This window comes from Sciurus carolinensis, chromosome 8, assembly GCF_902686445.1.
Source record: "Sciurus carolinensis chromosome 8, mSciCar1.2, whole genome shotgun sequence".
In the NCBI taxonomy this organism is placed as follows: domain Eukaryota; kingdom Metazoa; phylum Chordata; class Mammalia; order Rodentia; family Sciuridae; genus Sciurus; species Sciurus carolinensis.
The window spans coordinates 15,703,261-15,729,889 of NC_062220.1; the positions used below are offsets into that span (position 1 = coordinate 15,703,261).

Below are 26,629 nucleotides of genomic sequence, written 5' to 3' on the forward strand. Positions count from 1 at the left end.
CAGCCGCCCTCCCCCCCAGGAATCCCTTCAGTGCCTTTTCTTTAACCTATTAATAGGGATTTCAACCCTTCCCCAAAAGAAATACCAGGTCGGGGATCTGAGTAGTTAGAGAGTTGATATCACCAGGGGTATCTAGACGAACATGCTTTTTAAAAAAATTGGAATTCAATGGGGGAACTTTATATTATGTAGAAGGAACTGAGAGGGAGGGGTATGAAAAATGGTGGAATGAGATAGACTTCATGACCTATGTACATGTATGATTACATGAATGGTATGAATCTACATCATGTACAACCATAGAAACGAAATGATGTACCCCATTTGTGAACAATGAATCAAAATGCAGCCTGTAAAAAAAAAAAAAAAAAAAAGATAAATTTTAAAAAATTAGAATTCTACCGGACTTGTGAACACGCTCTGCACTTGTCCTTCCTGTGTGATTCTCTACTCTGGCTAATCGCTGCCCCTCCTGTGGCAATAACACTCCAAGCTTTCACAGGAGAGGCCCAGTGGGACCAGATGACAAGCTCCAAAAAGCCCGAAGTCTGTAACAGCCACCCCAGGACTCCACCCTTCCTAGATGCGTTAGCAGAGGCAAAGACATGTCTGCAGTCAGGCTTACTTTAAAAGCCCCATTTGTGTCTCAGTGACTTTACATGTGGCTCATGCCGTTACACCGTCAGGAATGTAGACCCGTCGTTCTCTGTGCCGTCAGGACCCGGTTGATTTCCTTGACTTCGTCACTTAACAAGCTTAGCCACCTGTATACAACGTTGTCCCTGCAGTAAGGAAACTGTCTTAGGGAGGCGCAGGGAGTATACCCTCTCCCCGGGCCCGCCACCTTTGGAAAGGTAAAAAGCTTCCCTTGTTCCCCTGGGCGGGCAGCAAAGCTTTGCTAATGCAATATGAAACTTGAAGTTCGTCGTCACGTGGGCCAGGGCTCCCAGCTGCGAGGAGGGGGGGGGGGCGCTTATTCCCACTTGTCTCTACCAGGAGGCAGAGACCTGCTTCTGTAGTTCTGATGTGTTGGACTTACAGCTCTGTGCGTGGTGGCATTGTGGAGGTGTGATCTGTCCCATAAAATCTCCAAATCCTCTGTCAGGTTTCAGCAGGTAGGAATCCTCAGCACTGTGTCCTCCAGATACTCTTGTTTAGAGACGAACCCCCGTGCCCGCATTTCCTGAGCGAAGAACTCCCAGCTGAGCTTCTTGTCTTTCAGGACCCCGGCCTGGAGAATAAGAGTTAGCACTGATGACAACGGATGTCAGAGGTTGTGCCCTGGTGTTCTTTGTCCTTCTGCTGCCCTAGTCCATGGTCTGTTCCTTGCTGGAAGGTTCCTCGAGTGCTCCTGCCTCTGCACCTCCACTGAGGCTGCTTTCTGGCCTGCGGTACCCTCTCCCTCCTTCCCGACTCTAAGATCCACCTAATATTTGCCTATCCCTAACCAACTTCTTTAAATCTTACTTTCTTGATGTCTCCTTTGTTCTACTCAGTCTGGAGCAGAGTCCACTGAAGTTCACTGGGGTTTAAGCCCCATAAGAGACCATCTTCCTTGCTGACCAGATACTCAATGCTCAGCTTATAGTAGATGCTTCGTAAATACTTACCGGGTTGAAGAGATTACTCCCTCTAAACCTAGCTGCACCCGACCTCCATTGCTTCTGCTGTCCCCCTTTCTATGTGCCTGCACCAGAGAATAAGCTTCATGAGAAGAGAAAACACGACTTTGTATCGCTCTCTAGCAGTCTCAAACATACTGAGAGTTCAATAAACATTGGTGATTGAGGCTACCACATGATCACTCAATACTGCAGTGATGTTCACTGATCTTGGGGGAACAGGGGAGGTGGGCAGAATGTCTTGCTTCTGCTCTCATTTAAAACCACCCTTGAGCTGATTTCAAGTAAACCCAAGGCTCCTCTCCCCACACCCAGCCCTTGCCCACTTGGGCAGGATATACTTGAGAGCACGATGCTGCTCACCTCACATTCTCTTCCAGAAATTTGCAAAGGGCTGCAGAGAATTGCTCAAAACTCAGTTATCCAGTGGTTGTCTAGTTAATTCCTTAGTAAGCCACTCTGAAAACTGATTATAATCCTCTTTCAAATGCAGAGTTTGGGAGACGGCCAAAAAGAGTGTATTATTGTATCTTGTAAGAGGGAAGAATCTGGCAGATATTCACTGAGTTATGGCGCCAAAGCCTTCCTTTCTTCTGTTATTGTAAATTATTGTTATAGTGAAAGCCAAATTGCAAAGTGAACCCAAGCATTGCACATCCTCTCAGTGGAGGTCTTATATAACGAAGACCTTCATAAACAAGCATTGCGTGAACTTAACATGGGATCCTCCTATGCTGCTTAATATAAAGTGCAATAATGGCCTTACATGCTTCCTAAGTTCTAAGGTATCCCTTGCCTCCTGGGCAACTGTTGACTAAACTTTCTTTTTGTTTAGTACAAAAAAACTAGCTGTGTAGCCTTATAAAGAGTCCGAACAGAACCAAAAGCAGTAATTCCATTTAGACCTGCTTCCCCGTGCCTGGTCACTCCCTTCAGTGGCAAACTCAAGTGCCGACAGGGCCAGGCAGTGTGGCTGGTGAAGTGCAGCAGGTGACACATGGCATCATCCAGGAGGGCAGCACCACCCAACCCAACTGAGTCCATTGTTGCCTCGGATGAGCATGTGGCCCAGAGTTGCCTGAGCTTTTGGTTTTCAGGAAAGGTGGAGCTCTAAACTTTGAGGAATTATACCTGAATTTTCAATGTTCATAACTAAGTTAAAAACAATTTCTAAATCCTATGCAGGCGAAACTGATAACATCTCTGTGTTGGGTGCTTCCTGTGTGCAAACTTCATTCTGTCCCTTGAGTCCTGCCTGCCTTGGGTGCTTGGAAGTTCTCCTTAGGCACCATTGTCATTGTGCCATCCTTCGAAGGAGGTGTTTAAGTGATTCCCGTGGGATGGAACCAGATGAGGTGCCCAGCACAGTGTCAGGTATCTGATCATCATTCCACTGAAGCTCTTCAGAAGATTGAATTTTGAGCTTCTTTTGCATAGTCTTCCTCTCCCAGAGTTGTGCATGGACATGAGTCCTTGGTAGTTGACAAATGACCTCAAAACGTAGTGGCTTCTGTGATAAGCATTTATTACGTCACAATTCCTGTAGGCCAGGACCTTGCGCACAACCTGGCTGAACAGCTCCAGCTCACGTTCTCTCAGGAGACTGCAGTGAGCCCTCAGCTGGTCCTGCAGTCACCTGAGGGCTTGACTGGAGATCATCTTGCAAAGTGGCTCTCTCCATAAGTAAGACTACCTGAGAATCCTCACAGCGTGGCAGATAGCTTTTCTAGGACAAATAATTCTAAGCAGAGCAAGGAAGAAGCCACATGTCTTTTATGACCTGATCTCAGAAGTCACGTATCATCATATCTCATTGGTTACACAAATTTGCTTTAGCCACTGTGGGAGGGGACCACACAGGATGTTGAATACCAGGAGGCATGGATCTTCAGGGCCATCTTGGAAGCTGTCTATCACCACTGTGCTCACAATAGTCCCTCAGTAAATCCTTTATAAATACATGATCCAACACTGGGAGTCGTTTGTCAAAGAAACCTAAGAGAATAAACTCTTATGTCAGAGTGATTTGTATCCCATTTACTACTCTGTTCCTGCAATCAACCTCAGGAACTAAATATCCTGTTTTTACAGCCCATCTTAGAAACGTCTTTCCTGAAAGCATCCAAAACCATTTTTTTTAAATAAATTTTAAAGTCCTACCCACACACTGCTTAGAGTGATGGGTTCGGGTGGCTATCTGTTCTCCAGGGGACTCTCAGCTACTGCTCACCTGCTGTGTTCTCCCCTTCACCTGGGATGACTGCTTCACAAAACCTGAAGTTTTCAAAGAAAATTCTTTCTGAACAAAGAGCAGAACCCCCTCCAATATGCTAATAGCACTTAGGATGACAATAGCCCAGAGCTTCCCTGAGGCCCTCTGTGCTGAGGAGAGGAGTGCCGGTTAATGGGAGGAGTGGGTTTACCCCAGCTCCTGTCCTGGTCTCCATTCCTGGCACCCCCCTTTCTGACCCACACCCCAACTCAACAGCAGGAGTGGGTGCACATTGCTGTTGTTACCTCCAAACACACACCCCCAGGCCCTGTAGCCTTGGCCTCCATCAGGACCACCCTTAATATTCATTTTAACCAGATTTCACCTGAATAAAACTGTTAAGAGGAAGGAAAGGTACCCCAATGTGATTTCCCCTAGGAAAACCCCTGCCAGTAGCCGGTTCTTGTTTGCTCAGTAAACAAAACCATACGCTGGGAATTGAAGGTCACCACCAGCAGCGTGCAGGGGTACGTGCTGGTACCCTGGGCCCCGGAACATTTGTGTGTGTACCTGGGGAAGGGGCCCCGCAGCAGCCCAGCCCCCACAGTCACCCAGGGCGGCAGTGGCCACTGGGCCGGGGTGTTGGTAAATGGAAATGGAATGTATAATTCATAAGGCCGTGGTGGCGTGCGATCTGCGGCAGGGGGGTGGTAATTACGGAATTGAGAAATGAGGCCGCAGCGGTGAGGAGCCTTTCTGGGTTAGAGGCTGCTCTGATAGATGGCCTGCATTGTTCTCTTCTGACCTTTTTCTGAACTTCCCCTTAGAAGAACGGAGGAAATACAGTTATGCCTTTTCCCATATTGTTTTGGAGCAGTTCCTTCAGATGCCAGCCCATAGTGTTTCTGCTCCTCCATTTGGGGTTTCGCTTTCTCCCCTGTGTTTGCTGCTTCCTATAGAAAAACCTACTCACTAACGACTCTATCTCAGTATCGATGGTAAACACCCAGGCTACACAAATATCTGTCCCTATTGAACACAAAACATCTGGTGGGAGGGAAAACCCTGAGGCATCCTTCTCCCCTTGCCCACCCTCCCCACCCCCGGAGGGGACCCAGGGGTGGCCCTCAGTGATGTTACAGAGGGGCTGGCCAGAATGGAGAGGGGAGAGGGCCGCTGTTGCTCAGTGGGAAGGAGGAAGGAGGCTCAGTTTAACAATGTGAAGAAGGGCCTCCGAGCAGCGCTGCACTTCAGCTATTGATGCAGCCCGGGCGGGCGTGCCAAGACTGAGACTGTGCCCTGCACCTCAGCCCCAAGTCCCCTGGTGGTTCTTCCACCTTGTCCCCAGCTGTTGATCTCCTGGTCTAAGCCATGACTCCCCAACCAGGGCCGTTAACTTTGGCCTCTGTGATCATGGGAAATCTTTTGTCCTCCACAAAGTCAGAGAGGCCCAGGAGAGGGAAGAAGGAAGGTTGCTGTTGGATCTTCCGTGAGCCAGAATTGCTAAGGAGTTAGGCAGAATGGTTTCGCTTAGCCTCAGAATTGACTCTCAAGTTGAATCTTTGGGGTATTTGGGGTTTTCTGGGGTTTTTTTTTAAAAAACACTGTTTTTGAGACCAAACAAAAAAGAACTAGACAGTCCTGTGCCAGAGCCTTCCCAACTGGGGACCAGGGGGTTTGGTTAGCTCCATTTCGTCAGTTAATGCTGATTGAGCACCTGCTGTGCACAGCGTCACCACCCAGCAGCACTCTGCCAAGCACTTCTGAGAAGCAGTGTAGGCTCTCTCTCCTGAAGGAGGTCTTAATCTCATGGGGGAATCCAGGACGGGGCCTAAATACATGCGTGCAAAGACCTACTTCCACAGCAACACCACAGAGGCAATCGTGACAGCCACCACTCGGCCGTGTCAGATGCTATCCGAAGCCTTTATTCTTTGGCAAAAAAGAAACTGAGCTCTTTACACAATGATCACTGTCATTCCTTCAAGCGTCCATTTAATTGCTCGTGGGGTGTTTTCAGATGAATTTTTAAAAAAAAATTTCGTCAACTGCCTCCTCCTTCCCCATCTCCACCATCTCCCTTCATCTCAGATAGTCGCTCCTTTTTCACCCTCCACTTCTCAGCTTATGTTTTTGAAAGATACACTCTGTCAATCTTCTCCTATTAAAAATTGGACTTTCTACTTTTCTCTTGAGATTTTCCCCCACTGAAATCCCCACCATCCGGGAGGAACTCAGAGAGGCTGCTTGCTCCCTCCTCTTTCTTTCCTCAAAAATGAACAGACAGTAAGACATCCCTGTTGTCACCTCTTCACATAGTCAGCCACTCACTTCAGTTCAGTAGACATCTGTGTTTTAAGCATTTACTATGTTTTGGGCATAGTTCTTGGTGGTAGGAAAAAAGATCACGATGAACCACAGCCTCTTCCAGCTGGCAAGTCTGAGCCACCTCAAGCAGTGGCCTCCATTCAGGTGCTGCAAGGTGCACCGAGGTCAGAAATGCACAGTCTGTGGCCCGCAGGTGCTCCCAGGCAAGTAAAGAGCTGCCGATAAATTCTTCTCATTAAAACACACACACAGGGCTGGGATTGTGCCTCACATGGGTGAGGCACTGAGTTCGACCCTCAGCACCACAAAATGAATAAATAAAGGTATTGTGTCCATCTTCAACTAAAAAAATTTAAACATACACACACACACACACACACACACACACACACACACACACACACACACCTGACAGTTCGGGACAAGGGAAAGAGCTGAGTTTGGCAGTGATACAATCTGTGCATAGGAACACAGAATAGCAGAGCCCCTCCCTCAGGGAAGGAAGGTGAGATTTGAGTGGAAAGCCTTGCAGGCTTAAGCAGGTGGCCAGAAGGAGAAGCGCTTTCCAAAGATGCCAACTGAGGCAAGGGAAGGAGCCCCAGAGTGCTCAGGGACCCACATGTTGACCATGGAGCCTCTTCCCTCTTGCTGTCTCCTGGTCCCTCCCTCTCTTTCTCTCCATCCTCCCTCCCTTTCTCCCTCTTGCCTCTGCACTTTCAGCTGATGTATGAGCACCCCCCAATTCCACCCTTGTCTAGCGCAGTGCTCATGAGAACAACATGAACAATCTCATTTCTCTTGCTGAATGTTGTTCCATTCCAAAGTCCGAGAGTCCCAGCTCTTAGATTACAAAGAGTCCCCATTGTTAGGATGAAAAAAAAAGATCTGTTTATGGGAAGATGGGGCATTGGTATCCTCATTTGGGGGAATGACTAACCCCCTTCCACAAACAGAAATATTTTCTGTGTTCTGCCCAGTTTACTGTGGGTTTCCTACAGTGAGGTTCAGTGACTGTCCTTAGTAGGTTCCACCCCTCTGTCCCGAAAGGAGTTGAAGATCATGGGTCTGCTACACTTCAGCACCCTCTAGTGGGAGATAAAAAGAGCCAACTGAGTTTTTTTTCAATGTCCCAATCAAACATGGGTTTGGTTTGGTTTTGTCCAGCTCCCTCAGATCTACTGGAGTGTTAGAAGGTGTTCCCTAAATAAGCTGCCATTTGCTGGAGACCTGGAGTTCATGCCCATTTTCTTTGGCAGAATTTCCCTGTTCCTACTTCTGCTAGAACAAACCAGCTGCCACGAGAACTTCTGTCTAGTCCTGACCTTGGTGGATCCTAAATGGCCATGCCGTGAAAGGACAACATTGGTTAAATCCGTTCTGTGGATGTTCCCTCCATAGAACTGGCTGAAAGACATACCTCGGAGGGTCCTCTTTTGGTGGTCTAGTCTCCTGGCAAAACCAGGACCATGTGTGCTTCCCCAGAGGGCAAGGCCAGCCTCATGCTCCTGGCTCCTCTCACCCCATGTCCCCCGGCCTGCTTGGAGACCCACCACTTTCCATACCTACTGCATCAGAATGTCCTCCACTGGTTGGGATGGCTCCTGGCTTTGGACACTTGCTTAGTTAGGGTGTGAGCAGGTTTGGTCCTTCTTTCTCAGTCATTCTCTACCAAAAACACAGCAGGGGGAGGGAGGCTCCTCTGATGATGCTCTTCCTTTGGGAATATCCCCGTGGCTGCAATGGAAATTCACCTGCTAATGTGTATTTAGCATCTTTACTCAGTGGGCTCATTTTCCTGTTTTCAGGTTTCTGGCTTCTGCTCTCTTAATTGGTCTCGCTCCAGTTGGTGACACTGAATGCATCTCCCTTTCAAAGAAAGAGCAAGTTTCTGTCATTGGTGTCCTGTCTCTTACCCTAATACGAATGGCTATGACTTAGCTCCACAGCACATGACCAGATAGCACTGGAAGGAAGGGAAATACCTGAGCCTCGACTGTGGTCCAGCCCTCGTGTATGAGCTGAGGCCTTGGGGCCCTCTCCAGCACAGGCATGGGTAACCCTGGGAAGGAAAGCACAGTGGCCCTTTTACCTCATGTTCCTTTCCCAGCTAACACTTATTGAGTTCTAGCTATAAATCAGCCAAAGCTAAACATTGAAGCAGTGAGAACTTCAACATTTAGATCAGTAAAACTGCACATAGGTAATATTAGTTTTTCAGTAAGCTTTTATCTGCAGGGAGGGTGAACCATGAGTAACAGGTTCACGTGGAAGAGGCAGGCCCTTTCCCTGCCTGACGTCTTTGCACTCTTGGTGGATAGCGTGTCCCCAGGCTGGGTGAAGTGAAGATGCCTTTGTGCATCTGGTCCACAGGAACTGAAACTCCAAACTCCCTCCCAGTGCAGAGGAAAGAGGAGAGGCCCCAGCAAGCTGAGGGCGACTGCAGGTGACAGTGCAGTTTGGGGTGGGCCTTCCCAGAATCGGAAGCTGCCCTTGAGAAGCTCTAAATGCACAGTTTCAACCCTCAACTTTAGTCAACAGGCTAACGAAGCAGAAGAAAAACCATCAATAAAAGGAACCACAGGAAGGACTGTCTGTCATAAGAAACTGTGGCTCCGTTCGCTTCCCCAGACAGCTGTAGTGGGTTCCCAGCTTCAGCCCTTGGGATCCCCTGCTCAGGCAGCTCATCAGGCAGCTGAGGCTTGGGGTCCACCCTGCCAGTGCAGCCCACACCTGGCTCTTGCCTGCCAACCACACATCACTACCCAAAGCCCCTTTAAGGAAAAGGAGCTGCGTATGGCACCACTACTCAACTGGTAGTGACGTTGGCCCTCATTTTCTGATCAGTACATTGAGCTGTATGTTTTTGCTGTGCTCTTCTTTGTATGTGTGCTGTCTTTTTCAAAAGAAAAAAAAAGACTAAAAAACTTTCAAAGAACCTGGAGTGGTCCATATGTAAACAGAATAACTCTGTGTGGATACTTGCAGAACTTTGTCACTCTGTTTCTCAGACTGACAGGTGCTTCTAGGGATGTTTATTGAGCACATGCTTGGGAAAAGGGCACCAGCATAAAACCTAACCTGGTGACACTGAGGTGCTGGGAGGCCAGACCACAGTCTCTCCAGAAGTCCGTAGCTTCATGGTAAAGGCACCAGAGACCAGACTGGGAGCTATCAGGCCACCAACCGGGGACAAGCAAAGAAGCACTGCAAGTCAGGAGGGCAATGGTTCTAGGAATTCCAGGGCAGTGTGAGTATCTTTGAAAGGACCCACATGGGCCTTCCTGGAAATGGCTCAAGCTGGTTCTTCTTAGGAACATTTCTCACTGGGGTTTGCAATTCTTAGTGTTCTTTTGTTGTATTTTCCTTTCCCTTCCCTGCTTGCTTTCTGTATTTCACCAAACTGTGTCAGTCTGGGTGAGGTACACCTGCATCTCTGCTGTGCCTTCTTCACTTTGTTTAACATACCCTACTGAATAAATTGAAAGGCTAGCATCAGAATGTGCTTTGGACTCCGAAAATGGGTTACCAGTCTATACCACCGTCATCAGAAGCCTTCAGAGATTATGCTAAATTTGAGTTCCAGAGCCAACCTTTTTGTCTGGTATATAAGCAAGAAAGTTAGATTTTCATTTTGGTGCTGAACTTAACAGAGGTGGAACAGCATTAGGAAGCAAAGATCAGCAGGAAAAGTACGTGCGTGCGTGCATCTGTATTTAGTGCACACCAGGAAAATCTTATGCTGAGCCCAGATGTTTACTGCAATACAAAATGGAAAAAAATAAATAAATAACTGCCATTCTGATCCTAACATTATATTGGAAATGGCCAGTTGAATCAAAGAAGCCAGCTTCCTTCGGGAGACTGTCCAGGTGTGGCATGAGAATGATATCAACATCTAAATAAACCCAACTGCAATATCGTCATCCTCCCACACGGATACAACCATTGGGCCTGGCGTCTTGAGCATCTCTATTGCTCAAGCCAAAGATACTTAATTACAACAGAATCACCTGCGAGGGTCTTAAAATGATCCTCATCAGCAGTTTTATGGGCATTGGTGGTAGAACTTCTGGAACAGCTCTGTGTGAACTTGCTGTGTGCTCTGTATCAAGCTGTAAGCACCCTCCTGGCTCTCCTGGCTCTCCTGGAATCATAGCCTCTCTTAGCAGAGCTTCCTACCGGGATGTCTCTTCAGTTCACCACAGCTCTGAAGCAGAGTATGGCCGGGGATCCCAGGGGGCCCATGTTCAGCCATTCCAAGAGTGGCTCTGTGCAAGCTGATGCACTTGGGAGCTCTGGTCAACCTCGCCTGTCCCTGTTTCCTTCTCATCTACCTAACACCCTAACCACAGCAAAGACAACTCCTCTCAGACCTCCTGTGTGTTGAAAAAGCTGTTCTTTTTCAAAACCAAAAATGCTGGGTTGACCTGGGACTAGCTAGGCCTCTATCGCTATTTAAATCTGCACGTGGGCCCTCACGAATTCACAGGCATGCTCAGAACTCAGCTTGCATGGGCACTGGCCCAAACCTCGGCCGGGCTGCTCTATGGTGAGAGCACACTCTGCCTTGGAGTGGCTGCCCAGGGTGCCCTCACCCCTCGGCTGTCTTCTGCGTGCGCAGGTCTCTTTTGTCTCTGGCACCCATGTCTCCAAAATTGCCTCCTCCTCCTCCCTTCTCTTGAGATTTCAGCAGCTGTTCTCCGGGTCCTTTGTTGTTTGATGTAATCCCTTGCTTCCACTCCAGGTCACTGGCTCACACAGTGGCTCAGAGCTCATGACAGCATTGCCAAGTCTCCTTATTTTTGCAGTGGAAACATAAGATTTAACAACCCATCTGAAATACAATTTTGCATTTTGATTGCTTCTGCCCTAGCCATACCGAGGTTACTTTCAATCTACATATATTTGTGGGAACGGGCTTTTTCACAGCAGTTCAATTCGAGTACACCTTATAATATCAGTGATTATAAAATACCACGGACTAATAGAGTGTCTTGCTTCCAAGGAGTTCAAACTGCTTTATAATTCTGCTGACCATAATTTATCTTCATAAGCTGCTGTAGAGACAAGAAGAAAAAGCGAGATTAATAATCACATTTATAGATGGTGAAATAAAAACCTGGGGAAATTGAGTAACATTTTTCCAGCAACGCTCAGCTCTCCCTGTGCTCTCGGATTAGTACTGCAGATTAATTGCTCACTCCGGGAGTGCTGAACCTTGCCCTTGTTTACCAGAGCACTGAGGAGGGTGTGAAGGAGATGGTGGCTGGGCAATGCTTGGCCCTGGGAGGCTGGGCTGAGCAGGGTCTGCACCCTGCACCCTGCATCCCGACCTTGGTTGCCTCTGATGCTGTGAGCACACCCCCGGGCACCCTCCCAGATCTGGTCCCCTGGTTGGGTTCCTAGGCATCACTCTGACCTCAAGACCACTCTCTGTTAGGAGGAGCCACACGGCCCAGGACAGTCACCGCCTTCTCAGTCTTGGCCGCACAGTGCAGTACATGCCACCAGTGATAATATGGGACCAAGTGAAAGGAAAGGGCAGGTAGGGAGTTCTTCCAAAGCCCAGTGGCAGGCATGTGGTTGTTGGCTGAATAGAAGGAAAGGGGGCTTTAAAAATGAGGAAAAGGGGGCTAGGGGTTAGCCCAGTGGTAGAGCCTGTGCTTAGCCTGCATAAGGCCCTGGGCTCAATCTCCACAGCGTGCCCGCCCCCCACAAAAAATAGGAAAGAGATGCTCTCTTATTTGATTACTGTTATGTGGGTTCAGATAAGTGATTTAATGTGTGTTGATTGCCTGCTTCATGCCAGGCCTGGTGCAAGGTGCTTCCTATGATGCTCTGTTTAATTGAATCCTCATTCCAGCACAGGAAGCAGGTGACGACAGAACCTGAGAACCCCGGGATTGGACCCGTGAGCGCCGGGCTCCCGTCTGTATCTCCACGCCTCTGCTGGAGGTCGTCCCCTGCAGGGTCACATGATTTGGACTGATCTAGGGGTAGCAAGACAGCTACAGGAGCTAAATATCAAAACCTCAATAATTGATGTGTTGAAAACGACAGTTGTTTTTTCTCTTCCTATAGAAAAATAGAATTTTCAGTGTCTTGTTAAGGGACTGTTGGAAAGGAATGATCCTTCTCTTTCCCAGGTGCAAATTTTGTCTGGCACTTCATGTACATTCAAAGGCTTTTTCATGTCCCACTGTAGTATCGAGATTCTCTAAGACGGTTGCTGTGTGCGATGGCACCATGACAGGAAAGGTGAGCAGCAGCAGGGGGCAGGTGTGTTGTCAGCAGAGCTGGGATCCTCGTGCCCTGTGCTCCAGAGCAAGCCATCCTCCTGCTCCCCGCTCTGGGGCAGACTGAGAACACAAACAGCGCCCATGAAAGAGCTGGAACGTGACAATCAGCCCAAAAGACATGAAAACTGAAACCAAAAGGCCGAGCTGTCCGCCTCTTGCTGTAGGAGGAGCAGCCCAGTGCTGCCAGCCGGGGGGAAACCAGCCGCGCTGGGGCTGCAGCTGGCACAGTTGTTCCTTCTGGAAGTGTAAAGTACTTTCTGTGCCCCCGGCACTGTACTAGGCACTGGGCACCGGGAGAGGGGCGTGCTCCTGCGGCCTAGTGCCTGGAGGCCACCCCCGCCTTGCCATTTGTCAAGACCTCCCGTCTTGCATTGGGAATGTTGGAAAAGAATGATCCCTCTTTCTTAGGTGTAAATTTTGTCTGACACTTCATGTATGTTTAAAGTATTTTCGATGTCCCAAAATAGGAATGAGGAGACGCTCTGAGATGGTCGTGGGGCCGGCAGGGGCTCCATTCTTATTTATCGGGCCAGGCTGGTGTGAGCCTGTCGTTCCTGTTTGCACCTGTGACCCGTGGCCAGCCAGCACAGAGGGGGCGGGCAGTGTGTGTTTGAGAAGAGCAGAATGGAAGGCAGGAGGGAGGGTGGAAAAGAAAAGAAGGCTGTATCAGAAACATGTCTCATGCGTGCAGAGAGAAGAACACATCCCTAGGGACAGGAGAAGAGCTCAGGGTGGCTCAGAAAAGGTGGCAAAGGCCACGGTGGTCAGCATTTGCAGTGGAGACCTGGGTTGGAGCACCGATTTAGCTAACCGTGGTCTCCGGGCAGGGAGATAGCTTCCAGGGCATGAGAGGATTGGACGGATTTCCTGAGATCCTAAGTCCCAACCCGACGTGACCTTGGTGCCATTTCCAACTTCCTGCTGCTCCTCTTTTTTGCTGTAATTCTTTGGCAAGCACCTTCAAATAGGTGTCCTTCGACTCTCCCTGTCAGCCCTGCTCAGGTGCCTGCACAGGTGAGCGTGGGCTGGCCCGTGTCTGCCCCTCCAGGCTTCCACGCCTGCTTCCCTGGCTGAGGCCTGCCCTGGTGCCCAAGCCTCTGTTCCTCATGCAGTCACCCTTGACAGTCCCCTGTCTACCCTGCCTTCCAGCCCCTGGTCTGGGCCACAAACATATTCTAGCACTTTCTTATATTTAATTGAGGTTTATTCAGTCTAAAAATACAAATCGATTGAGTGGCTACCAAATTCCAGGCACCACGCTGCCTTGTGGACTTGATAGGGGTACATACAGTGGGCAGGTTCCTGGGAAAGTGCTGTACAGTGGCGTTTATGGCACATCAATGGAGACCAACTGTCCTTAAGGGGGCCTGTCTGTAGCAGTGACCATCAGGCTGAGGTATAATGGGTGGGAATGGGGCAGCCATGGAGGGCATTCAGGGTGGGAACAACCACTGGACTCGGGTCTAGAAGGCACTGAGGGGGTTGTAGAACTTAAAACTGCAGGGACCAGAGCCTGCGGGGCTTGATTATGGCCTGAAGGGCTCATGCAGCCTGGGCCATGGGAGGGATTTAGATGTCATTCTAGGTGCAGTGGGGATCCACATGGCTGCTGTGGAGGAGGCGGGTGGGAGAAAGGAAAGGCTGGATGGGTGGCCTAGTCAGCTCAAGGCCCTGGGTTCAATTCCCAGCACAGAAGAAAGGAAGAGAGGGAGGGAAGCTGGACAGGAAGCTCCAAGTGAGATGACGGCTGGGCCAGAGCCATGCCTGGGGACGTAGAGAATCTGGGACTGATCTGAGGTAGGCTTTGGATGATTGGATGGTGGAGATGAAGGGATGGAGGGAGGGGTCGAAGATCTTTTCCAGATTTCTGGCCAAGCATCCGAGGGCAGGGTAGCTCCCTTCTGAGGAATGAGGGGAAGAGCAAGGAATCAGTCTGGACAGGAGGGCTGGAGTCGAGCTCCCTGTGAAACACGCGAACTCTGTGATGACTGAGGCGTAACGAGGGAGACAGCAGGCTGCCAGACGAAAGTCCGGAAGTGAGAGAAAGATGCAGGGACGGCGATGGAAACGTGGGAATACACCAGAATTTAAACCCGTGGCAAAGAGATTACTGAATCGTCTCCTAGGGCTGCTGTAACAAGTGCCACCAAATGTGTGGCTTAAAACAACAGGTACTGATTCTCTTGCAGTTCTGGAGGCTAGAAGACCAAAATCCAATGTCAGCAGGGGCACGCTTCCTCTGAAGCCTCCAGGGGGTCCTTCCCTCAACTTCCCACTCCTGGTATCTCCAGGTGTCCCTTGGCTTGTGGCAGCAGAAATCTGCCCTGTCTCTGTCTTCACTTGGCCACCTTGCCGCTGTGGGAGTGTCTAGTTCCCCGCCTATAAGGACACCGGTCCCATTGGATTAGGGCCCAGCTACTTCAGTGTGGCCTCATCTTAACCATTCACACCTGCAACGACCCCATCCCAAATAAGGTCACATTCTGAGGTCCCAGGATTATCACTGGAGGGGACAAATTTCAACTTGTGTCAGTTACCTTGAGCAAGAATGGACAGGGAAACAAGCAGGAGCCAGGACTTTGCCAGCATGTGAGTGGACGGAGGAAGATAAGCAGTAAAGGAAGGACCTGGCCGAAAGCAGAAAGGCGGAAGGACAGATCTGGGAGGGCATGGTGCCCTGAAAACCAAGAAGAAGTGTCGCAGAACAGGAGGTGGACTGCGTGGAAGAAAGGCAGCTCTAGGGTCCTACAACTGAGAAGCTGACCGTGCATGTGACAGCACGGAGGCCACAGGGTAGAGGCCGTGCCGGTCTCAGAGGAGCATCGGCAGGTCCTGTTAGAGGAGGCTGAGGGGATACAGCACAGTCAAGAGGCAGAACCCGCAGGAGGAGATGACCCATCAGGCGAGCAGGCCTGGGGGAGCAGGGCCCCGGCAGTGCTGCAGGAGACGAAGGTGGCGGAAAGGTCCAGGTCTGGCTCCGTCGCTGCGTTTGCTTACTCCATTCTTGCACTCGGCTTTGTTTTCTAGAGTGGGAGCTGCCAGCGTTTGTCCTGTGCTTCTTCAGCTCTTTGTCACGCCTGGTGTCTCTATTTTGCATGTTTCGTATTCGTCGTCAGTTGTCCTAGGCTCAGGTGTTGCCCTCCCAGCGTGAGCACCCGTCACAGACAGGACTGTGCTGGTCTTTTGCTCCCCAACCACTTGACCTGATGCTCGAGCATTTATTCTTTAGGTCAGAGCAGGAGAAACATGTCGCCATGTGTCCGCATCCTGGTACCACGAGCGACTGCCTTCTCGTTTCTTGGTAGACTAAGCAATTTCTCAGGCCCTGCTCATGTAATGTCAGTTGTCAAAACCTGCAACTTATGTTTCTTGCCGAAGAACATCACCAGCGTGCCAGAGTGACAGTCTCAGTTGTTGGATTCTGCTGTGCATGGCACCAGGGGACAGGATCTGGAAGGCGAGGTGTCCACAGGTGAGAAGCAGCCTCACTGGCCTTGGGGCTGCGAGAACCCACTGGCTAACTGATAAGAAGGGAAGTACCTAGAAGACCCCTGGGAACTAGCCTGCCTCCTTCCTCAGGCTGGGCCTGGGGAACGGGGTGGCACACATCGGAATACCAGTGGCACACATCGGAATACCAGTGCCACAGCGGGCAGCCCACGGAAGGCAGCCCAGGCCAAAGCCTCACGTGGCAGGAGGCAGGGGCACGCTAGACTCTAGAACAGGGAGGGCAGGAAGAGCAGCGGAAGCTGAGGACACTTTCTCCGCAGTGTTCCTTGCAGACATTCCTTTCTTTTCTAAGGTATGTGATTGTTTAAGTAGATTGAATTCATCCCTGGAGTCACCACTAGAGGTGATCTAGCTATAATCTCATCAGTTCCACACTAAGAGAGTGACTCTGGGAGCCCTGGAGTGGGGGCACATGGGACACAGGTGCCCTGGCAGGTGGTGGGACTGAGGCTGCATGAAACAAGGGTCTGCAGCAGGGATTCATCATGGAGCCACCACAGGCAACCCTAGCCCTTGGTGGCCAGAGGGCGAGAGCAGTGTCCAGGGCTCAGAGACACTGGTCACAAATGGACTGAAGGAAGCAAAGGCTCAGAGAGAGTGAGGGGCCAGGGAAAGCACCAGTAGCCATCCCCAGGAGTGAGGGGACAGGGACAATGGAAGGCTTGTTAAATAGCAGTACTGGAGCAATGTGCTTCCTGCCCTCCCAGCAGTGACTCTGTTTGTCAGTTTTCCATCACTATAATGAAATACCTGAGGTAATTGACTTAAAAAATGAAATGGTTATTTTGGTTCACAGTTTGAAGTTTCCAGTTCATGGTTGGTTGGCCCCATTGCTTTGGGCCTGTGGTGAGGAGCACATCCTGGTGGGGGAGAGAACATGACAGAGCCAACTCACTGCCAACATGAGCCGAGCAAAAAGGAAAGAGAAAGGGGTTGGAGTCCCACGGTCCCCTTAAAGGACATGCTCCCAATGACCCAAGGGTCTCTCAGTAGGCCCCACCTCCCAAAGGTTCCACAACCTTCCAGTAGCACCACCCCAGGTACCACATGGGGCCTGTGGGGGACATTCAGCATCCAAGTCATAATATCCCCCTTACTGCCCAGGCTGATGGTGGGGTGACTCCAGAACACCATCGCCAACTCCTTTGTGCATCTGAAAATTTAAGACTTTGTAACAAGATATTTTAGGTTTTTTTAAATTACTATTTTCTAGAGAAAAGAAATGAGCAATAAGAGCGAATTTAAATGGCAGAAGCAAAGCCTGCTTTTTGAGTAGAGAAAATTCAACCAGAAGATCAGAGGCCAGTGGAGGCCGTCTGATGCCCCTCCTGCCAGGTGGGCGAGAGGTGGCCGAGTGGAGGACGCTCCTGGCCTGGCCTCTGCTCCTGGTTGCTGAAGCGGAGCAGAGTAGCCTCCCAGCTTAGCCATACCCAGTGGGAAACGCAGGGAGAGAGCGGCGTTGGGGCCGAAGCATTTTATTATCACACAGCGCCTTAGGCCACGGTTCCCAAAAAATACGAGCTGTGTTCACGTGTCAGACTGTGAGGCTGGGTTTCTCCAAGACATACCCCCACCGAGTCGTGACAGATGCTCAGAAGAAAGGGTGTGCTCTGTGCTCCCTGGTTTTGATTACCAATTTCATGTACAGTTTTCTGGTTTCCTTTGAAATCTCCAATATGTGACCTTTTCTGTTGTGTGAGGGGACATTGGCTCCTCTAGACTGGAATGGGTTGTTGGTTGTTTCCAGTGGAATTCTGGGTGATTCCTAGATGACGTATTCATGAGCAGGGAACGATGATTGTAACATGAGAGATCTTCTACTGAGATTAACTTTGAAGAAGCTAATGAAAATAAAATAGTAATGTTTCCTTGGGAAAATGTGAGCCAGATCCCTAAGAACAGAATCACTGGTGTGAATGGATATTGGACTTAATCCCGTTGTTTTGGTGGGAGCAAATTGTTTTACATTTTCTTAAAAGTAGAATATTTGTATGTCAGAATTCCTTGTAAAAACCAGGCATCCTCTGAAGATTTCCAGATCTTTAGTTATAAAAGCCGACCCCTGGGCTGGGAATATAGCTCAGTTGGTAGAGTGCTTGCCTCACAAGCACAAGGCCCAGGGTTCAATCCCCAGCACCGCAAAAAACAAAACAAAACAAAAAAAAGCGGACTCCCTAGAACCTCTCAGGTGGTCATTGGTCCATCTGGTTGGCGTATAGGTAGTGAGATCGACAGGTGTGCTCCCAGGCACCCGCCTACCTCTACACCAAGCCAGCCGCCTCACCGCATCCTCCTCTGACTGGAGGACCAGGCCCGAGAGCAGACAGGCCACTGCGCCACACCACCTCTCCTGGGCAGCCCAGGCCCTCCGCAGGCAGCAGTCGAAGCCCCCAGGTTGCATACATTTCCACACTGCTAATGGCTCCTTCCGTTCTTCCTTTCCAGGGCCCCTGAGATCATCCTTGGTTTACCATTTTGCGAGGCGATTGATATGTGGTCCCTGGGCTGTGTCATTGCAGAGCTGTTCCTGGGTTGGCCATTGTATCCGGGAGCTTCTGAGTATGATCAGGTGGGTCCCAATGACACAGGTATTCACAGCAGGACCTCATTCCCCACTGAAAAATATCCTGGATTAGCATTTCATTTCTAACTCAACCTATGGATGCCATCATGGGCTCACTTACTGTCCCCCAAAACTTGCTTCCTTTAACCTTGCTATTTTTGTTCTCTTTTCCTCCTTCTCTCTGTATAAAACTGTCATTTCCATTTTTTTCAAAGCCACAAGAGCCATGAGTATGCCATATGTACAGTGACAAGAAAAGCCCTGACCCTCTTCTCGTCCTTTCTTGCAGATTCGGTATATTTCACAAACACAGGGTTTGCCAGCTGAATATTTATTAAGCGCAGGGACAAAGACAACTAGGTTTTTCAACCGTGACACAGACTCACCGTATCCTTTGTGGAGGCTGAAGGTAGGAAGAGCATCCCTCTCCTCGCCTGTGGCCCAACACTCAAGGGAGGAGGGCACAGCTCCATTACTGGGTAGCTTTTGACATTAGCAGGTCGATTCCAGGTCTCACTTTAATTTGTCGAGCAAAATGGGGGTGTGGGGTGTGGTTGTTAATACACAGTGTAACCGAACTTGAAAGTTCAAAAGCACCTTTCCTCTGGGCTCACTGATGCCTGAGAGGCTTGAGCCCCCAGTTAAGATCATTTTCAACTCCCAGGATTTCCCCTGATGAGCCTTGAGGACTGATTCCTACTGGGGAGGGAAATGAGCTACACCTTGCTCTTGAGGAGCTCACAGTCCAGAAGGAGCCAGGACCTTGTAGAATGGGCTCTGACCCTCGGCCTTGAGAACTAGTATGTAGGGAGGAACGTTTGAACTGGACCCCAAAGGACACAGAGGGGTCTGCACAATACAAAGTGAGGGGAGGGTCCTCCAGGCAAAGGAAACCTCAGCAGGTCTGCAGGTGGCACCGTGCACTGGGGCACACCGCAAGTTCTTCAGGGTTACACAAATGGAAACGTTTTGCTTTTCGCTCTGATCTGTGCCTAGTAATTCAAATTAATGTATTTTCCTGGGAAGGAGAAAATAATAAAAGTCTTAAATATGTTTTATATTCATTTTAGGTGTTTCTTTTTTTGCAGGAGGGTGGGTGATTTTTTGGCAAAAACCACCGCCAGATTCTAATATAGTTTAAAAATAACGTGTAGCAAATAGTCACAGAAGATTGAGAAAAGAGGGTTGGAAACTAAGCAGGCACTCTCAGGCCATTTGGTCACTGTGAGGGTGAGTGTCAAGGTCAGGTCCAGTGGAAGCCCTCAGGTAGAGGAGGGCCAGCCAGGAGGGAGGCAGGGCCTTGTCCCTCACGTCCAGCAGTTCCCAGGGGTCAGCTGATTCAGGCGTGCTGTCCCGAGTGAGATGCTGGGGATTAATCATCTGTCCTCCAACAAGTCCCAAACCTCATGGCAGTTGGAAACAGCAGTTTCCCAGCCAATGGGAGCAGTGCCCCTGCCCAGGCAGCACAGAACATGGCTCTGGAGCCACCCGCCACCTGCTGGCCAGAGGCTCTTGGCAAGTTCCTTAGGTTTCCCATTCCTGATTCCATGTCTGAAAAGTGGGGACAGCAATCATCCTACTTACTGAGGTTGTGAAAACTACTCCATGGGTTAATGTGCTGTGAAAGAACATCTGTGAGAGCTTTGTATATAAGGACTGATTACACAGAAAAAAAGAAATTTAAGTGTGTTGGAAAGGGGGCTCCTGCCTCTCTACATAGACTCCTACCCTAAACGTAGGAATGGCTGCAGGGCAGTCAGGAACATGGCAGATCGTCCTCATCTTAGAATACTTCACAGCTGATTCAGAGCAGGCCGTGAATGTAGGCAGGTGTTTGTGGAAAAGAAGAAGGACGAGTTGGTGTGGAGAGAGGAAGACTCCAAGCCTGCTTCTCTACCGGGTGGGAAGGACCCTCTGTGAGAAGCGAGAGCTCAAGTGCTTGAGACTGAGTGACTAGGAGATAAGTCACATTACCAATCTGCTTTTGCCTCTCTTGATAGACACCAGATGACCATGAAGCAGAGACGGGGATTAAGTCAAAAGAAGCAAGAAAGTACATTTTCAACTGTTTAGATGATATGGCCCAGGTAAGCGCCGTGGCTGAATGTGTAGTGTGAGCCTTTGCAAACCTCGTGCAGCAAGACTTCTGCCAGAGTAACAGAGAACTGGGTAGAAACCACGTTAGCCAGCTGTGGTCATTGACTTTGAGCCCAAAAAATTATGTGCCAGCCTTAGTAAGAATGCCATTTGGTTTGTGGAATATTTTTAAAACCTTACACCAGCCCCTTAAAAATAGCTTCAGTTTATTGGCTTCTGTTTTACTGGCCAATCTGACAGTGTTTTCATGAGAGGAATTCTAGCCCATTAGTGCATTTGGGTTTAGTGCCTGTGACTTACTGTATCAGTTTCCTAGGGCCACCATTGCAAGATGTGACAAACCAGTGACTTAAGACAGCAGACATGTATTATCCAACAGCTCTGTGGGCTAAATGTGTGGTGAAGGTATCTGAGGGCTGTGTTCCTTCTGAAGGCCCTCGGGAAAACCGGCCATGTCTCTGGCAGCTTCTGGTGGCTCTGGCATCCTCAATGTCCCTTGCCTAGCAGCTGTGTCACTCTAATCCCTGCCTCCTTCTTCACGTGACCTTCTCCCTGGGTCATCTCTATGGCTCAGCTTTCAGAACTCTCCTCTTATAAAGACAGAGTCATTGACTTAGAGCTCTCCCAAATCCACTGTGACCTCATCTTAACTTGGTTACATCTGCCAAGACCCCCTCAGTCTCTCTCAGCTCTCTAGCAGGAACCACAGACTCTCAACTTTGTGCCCCAGAGAAAATTCTAGAACTTCAGCTATTTTTTTTTTTATTTTTTTTTAGTTGTAGATGGACACAATACCTTTGTTTTATTTATTTATTTTTATGTGGTGCTGAGGATCGAACCCAGTGGGCTCACATGTGCCAGGCAAGTGCTCTACCACTGAGCCACACCCCCGGCCCCATAAAACTTCAGCTATTTTTAGTGTGAAGACTAGTCTAAAATCAGGGCAACCCAAAGTGAGTTTTTCTTTGAAGCAATGAGAAATAAAGCTACAGTCCAATAAATACACCTCTTACTGCAGATGAGTGTAACCAAAAACCCGAATTCTGAGTAAAGCACACTTGTCAGTTGATTAGTGGCTTAGATTGTCTAAGAAAACTGAAATTGCTTTCCAGAGCATGCCTTGGAAAAAATAGAAAGTGCCACAAAACAAGCCTTTTAAAGGCCATCCCAGTATAGACTTTCTCTTGGAAGAAAAACCCTCTGTTCGGATACGCTGCCTGCCTTGACCAGAGGTGACCACAGTGAACACGGAGACCAAAATAATTCTGGTCCCAACTCAGGGAGCCATGAGAAGGACGACCTACTGCAGAGGGAGGAAGAGGGCACTCGGGTCCTGCCAGTTCCTTCTGAAGATCAAATAAACCTGTTTTGCATCTTTTTCTACTGCTTCATTGTGATTCTTTTTCTTTTAATTGTTGTGAAACATGGAACATAAAATTTACCATCTTAGCCTTTCTTATACGTGCAGTTCAGTGGAATTAGGTGCATTCACACTGTTATGCAACCAGTCTCCAGAACTCTTTCATCATGAGTTATTTTTAATGAGGTGTGATGAGAGCCACATTTTGACTTAGCTGATTAAAGCAGGAGCAGTTTCTGTCCTGTCACTGAGATGTGTTTGCAAGTGCCACCTCCCCCTTGCCCCTTCCCAGAACCTGCCCTCCTGCTGCAGAGAGCAAAGCCACATCCTGGGGGCCATGGCACCTGCGGGTGTGGCTTCCACAGGGGCAGAGGTCGCTTCTGTGGGTCGGGAAGGGGGCTTGAGAGATCAGGAGGAGGGACAGGACAGAGTAAGGAGAGGTGGGAGAGTCAAGGTTCTCTGGACCCTTGGTCACCTGTCTTGCTTGCTTCCAGGTGAACATGACGACAGATTTGGAAGGGAGTGACATGTTGGTGGAGAAGGCGGACCGGCGGGAGTTCATTGACCTGTTGAAGAAGATGCTGACCATAGATGCTGATAAGAGAATCACTCCAATCGAAACCCTGAACCACCCCTTCGTCACCATGACACACCTACTCGATTTTCCCCATAGCACACAGTAGGTATCCTGCTTGATGCTCTATCCAGGGAATGATCCTTTTTCTTTAACGACCCGGGTAGTGAATATTTTAGACTCTGTTGCCATCTGGTTTCTGCTGCAGCTACCCAGCTCCATCTTTATAGATGAAAGCAACAACACAACACATAAACGAACTCACGAGACTGCGTTCTCATAAAACCTTTACAGAAACATGGGGGCCGGATCGGAACCCCTGGCTGCTGTTTGCTTGATACCAAAAAAGAGGGAACAACAGAGCATGGAAGAGCCTGGGGTCAGATGAAGCCGACTCAGGTGTCTCTGCAGGGAGGGCGGGGCCAGGAGGGCAGGACCCAAGAACAAAACTAGTTTCAGCACCCAGGTTTACTCCCAAAGCCATCCTGGAGCAGACCCAGTCCAGTTTAGGCTTGGATTTGTTCATTTACTGTACCAGGAACTGGGGCAAGTGGGGAACAGAGCAGATGGCCGTGCCCACCGAGGTTACTGTCTGCAGGAGAAAGACAAGTGGCCCAAATCCCCAGGCCGCCATCAGGAAAGGGAGGGGTGCTGTGTGCACATATGACAAGATCAGGCCAGGAAGACCTAGGTAGTCCCTCCTGAGGGTGAGGAAGAGAATGTGCATGGGCAGGCAGGGCGCTGTCTGTGTGGGCACTCCAGCTTGCGCAGGACCGGGCCCCGGACAGGGGCACAGCCGGTGAGATACCAAGGCCACAAGGGCAAGCCCTGCGTGGTGAGGATTTGGTCTTTATCCAAAGAGCAATGGAACATCAAGGACCTTGAAGCAGGGGAATGGCTGGTTAAGTCTGTCTTGAACACAGGTCTCTCCGCTGCTGCACAACAGTCTGGAAAAAATGTCCATCACATCTTATAACCCGGAGGTCATTGGTATCTTGGTGACAGTCCTTTCCATGCCGTGGTGGAAGCAAAAAGTCATTTAGCAGGTTGAAAGATCCAGTGAGAGGCAGAGAAATAGAGAGCAGCCTCTCAAGAAGTGAGGCTGTGAAAGGGGAGGGGAGAATTCAAGTGGTGCCCAGGGAAGCGGGGAATGCCTTTTTGGAGATGGAGAAGACTTGAGCAAGTTTAAATTCCGATGGGAAGAATCTGGTGGCAAATGAGAAATTAGAGGAAAGGGATGCTCAGGGTCAGTTTACTGAGACGGTGGAAAGGGCTGGGTTAGGACACAGGCAGAGGTGGGCCAGTGTCACCCAAGGATGGCAGACAAGGGGGCCTGTGGGTGTTGGCAGGACTGCTGGCTTAGTGGAGGAAAGCTGAGAGAGTTCCTGTCTCTCTGAAATAGATGGCGAGGTTGTGTGTCGAGAACAAGGTGGCTGGCGGCTTGAGAAAGATAGAAAGTTTAGGTATCCGGAGCAGAAGGTTCAGAGCAGACTGAGCAGAGCATGGTGGGATCGTAGACATCTGAAGTTGGACCCGGAGAGCGAATGGTGTGACCGACTTCCCCAGGAGAAGGCATAAAGACCATGGGTGTTTAGATATGTCTGGGTTGAATGTTGCCAGACTGACAAGAGAAAAGACAGATTGATGAGGAAGTTGATGTGGGCAAGACAGTGGTTGTAATCCAAAAGGGCAGCCACTGGAGCCTACGCTGAAGGGCACATGAAGACGAAGGGTCGTCCCAAGGAATGAGGCGTTCTGATCAACTCCAAGAAGTTATCGTGGTAACAGCCGAGCGAGCTGGATGGTAGAGAATGTGACTGAGGAACAGAATGTTTGAGTTTGCGATTTGGGGAAGTGGAACAGTTTCGGGTCTGGCAGCCCAGAAAATATATGATGGGATTGAGGACAAGGTTACTGAGATGACAAGCAACAGAGAAGCCAGGGTGTTCAAAGAGTCATCAGTGCAGCCTCTGGAGCCTTCCTGGGTGGGCAGGGAATGACTTGGAGAGGAAGAGCCAGTGGCAAAGGCCTGGGTGAATGAGTAGGACAGGGGGTCCTTGGTGGATGGGAAATGGGGAATATCAGCCCTCCACCCTCAGGTACTTAGGAAAGGAAAGAGGAAAGAATCACATCTTGTGCGTCTGCAAGGAAGTGGGATGCACAGGAGCAACAGATTCTCTTAGATCTGGAAGGCAAGGGAAGACTGGAAAGAGCCTGAGAGAAGAGAGGCTGGCAGGCCCTGCCATGGCCGGAGTCCAATTGTCTGCGTCTCCGGCCCGGACACGACCCTTTCCAGCCTGCAAGCAGTGAGTGGAGGGCACCGTGGGTGCTTCCTCTGTCAGTTCTGTTCCTCAGGCAGCAAAGCCAGTCGAACCGCATGGCAACCACCAGACAGTGCCTCTTTCATTCGGAGCCACTTTTGAAACAACCAAGCTCCAGTAACAAAGAAGGAATCTGGACCAACTCTTCTGGACTCTTTTTTGCAGGGAATCTGCCCTATTTCTGAGTGTGGCAGGAGTCAATCAAGGAGATGCCATCTGTAACACGAGAAAAAAGACAAATTTGGTGACTTCCTGGCCAGGACTCCCAGGAGGTCAATCTTTCTATGTTCAGGGGTAAAGAAGGATGATGGGAAACAGCAGCAGGCAGGAGACAGTGGCAGAGTGTTCTTTAGAAGCCCTGTGGGACGTCTGCACCAAGTTGGTGAGGAAGCCAGCCCCATAAAGCAGGGGGCATCCTGTCCTCTCTGGCTTCTGGAAGGAACCGTCATCAGAATGTTTTACTGAGGAGCACTGAAAATTTAGAACTCAGAAAGTGGGCCTCAGCAGTATGAGCAGGTCTTTGAGCACACATAGGCTTACATGAGAGCAGGCTGGATCCCTAGGGTTCCCCAGAACTTTCTGGGAAGACTGGAAAACTCTGGGTGAGAATATACCTCCAGGCCCACCCTGCTATGAACTCCCAACATTGGGACTCAGTCACAGCTGCCCCAACACCTGGATTACTAGGTGAAAGAGATGCCACTCATTTCTCCATACCAGAGTTCATCTTATTCTTAATTAACCCAAAGTAAGAGTACTTGCCTCGTCCTGATAAACAAAATGCAAATCATTTCAGTTAGAAAATTCTGAAGGAGTCAACTTTGTACTGAACTGTCACAAAACCATTAAAAGTTTTAACTATGTTCCAGAAAGATTACAAAATGTGCCAGGCACAGTGATGCACACCTGTAACCCTAGCGACTTGGAAGGCTGAGGCAGGAGGATCACAGGTTCAAAGCAACTCAGTGAGGTTCTAAGCAACTTCCCAAGACCCTATCTCAAAATAAAACAGAAAAGGGCTACGGATGTGGTTCAGTGGATAAGCAACTCTGCATTCAATCCCTGGTACCAAAAAAAAAAAAAAAAAAAAGAAGAAGAAGAAGAAGAAAGAAAACAAAAAGAAGGAATACTAAGTGCGTTGTTATGCCTTTAGCCTCCACGTGCAGCATGCTTGGAACTTACTAGATGTTCCAAACCCCTTGGTATCGCCAGCATTAGTAGCAATAATTTTAGCTGTTGGTTATCATGGAATATGTTTTCTTTTAAAAAAAATATTTTAGATGTTGATGGACCTTTATTTTATTCATTTATTTACATGTGGTACTGAGAATCGAACCCAATGCCTCACACATGCTAGGCAAGTGCTCTACCAATGAGCCATGACCTCAGCCTTGGAATGTTTTCTTTTTCTCTCCAGGGTCATCAATCAGTAAATGCTTGTTTAGCATGCGTTATGTGGCTAGTGTAGGTAATCATAAACTTAGCTATAGGATTCTCTAAGTCATGTCTAAGAGTTTTGAAACTTGGAATGCATCTTTATGGAAAGGGTGCTTTGGGAGAGCCCACAAAGAAGCACTTAGCCCAAAGTATAATATACCTAGAGTATGCAGAAATAGTGGACATTTGTAATCTTAAAATAGTAAAAAAGCCATTGCCTTACCTATACTTGATGATTACATTCTAATTAAACAGACATTTTAAATTGAAGATTAAATGGAAGTTTATCCTGCATGTTGCATGTGA

At 49.2% G+C, this 26,629-nt stretch overlaps 1 protein-coding gene across 1 annotated transcript in view; it reads left to right on the forward strand.

Annotated features, from left to right (window-relative positions):
* The window catches only part of Hipk2 (homeodomain interacting protein kinase 2), a 183,740-nt gene that overhangs the window by 105,780 nt on the left and 51,331 nt on the right, over positions 1 to 26,629 (forward strand). The window contains 4 exon segments of the mRNA XM_047562045.1: positions 18,417 to 18,540; positions 18,824 to 18,943; positions 20,535 to 20,621; positions 22,486 to 22,670. Of these exon segments, the coding sequence (XP_047418001.1) occupies positions 18,417 to 18,540; positions 18,824 to 18,943; positions 20,535 to 20,621; positions 22,486 to 22,670 (516 nt within the window).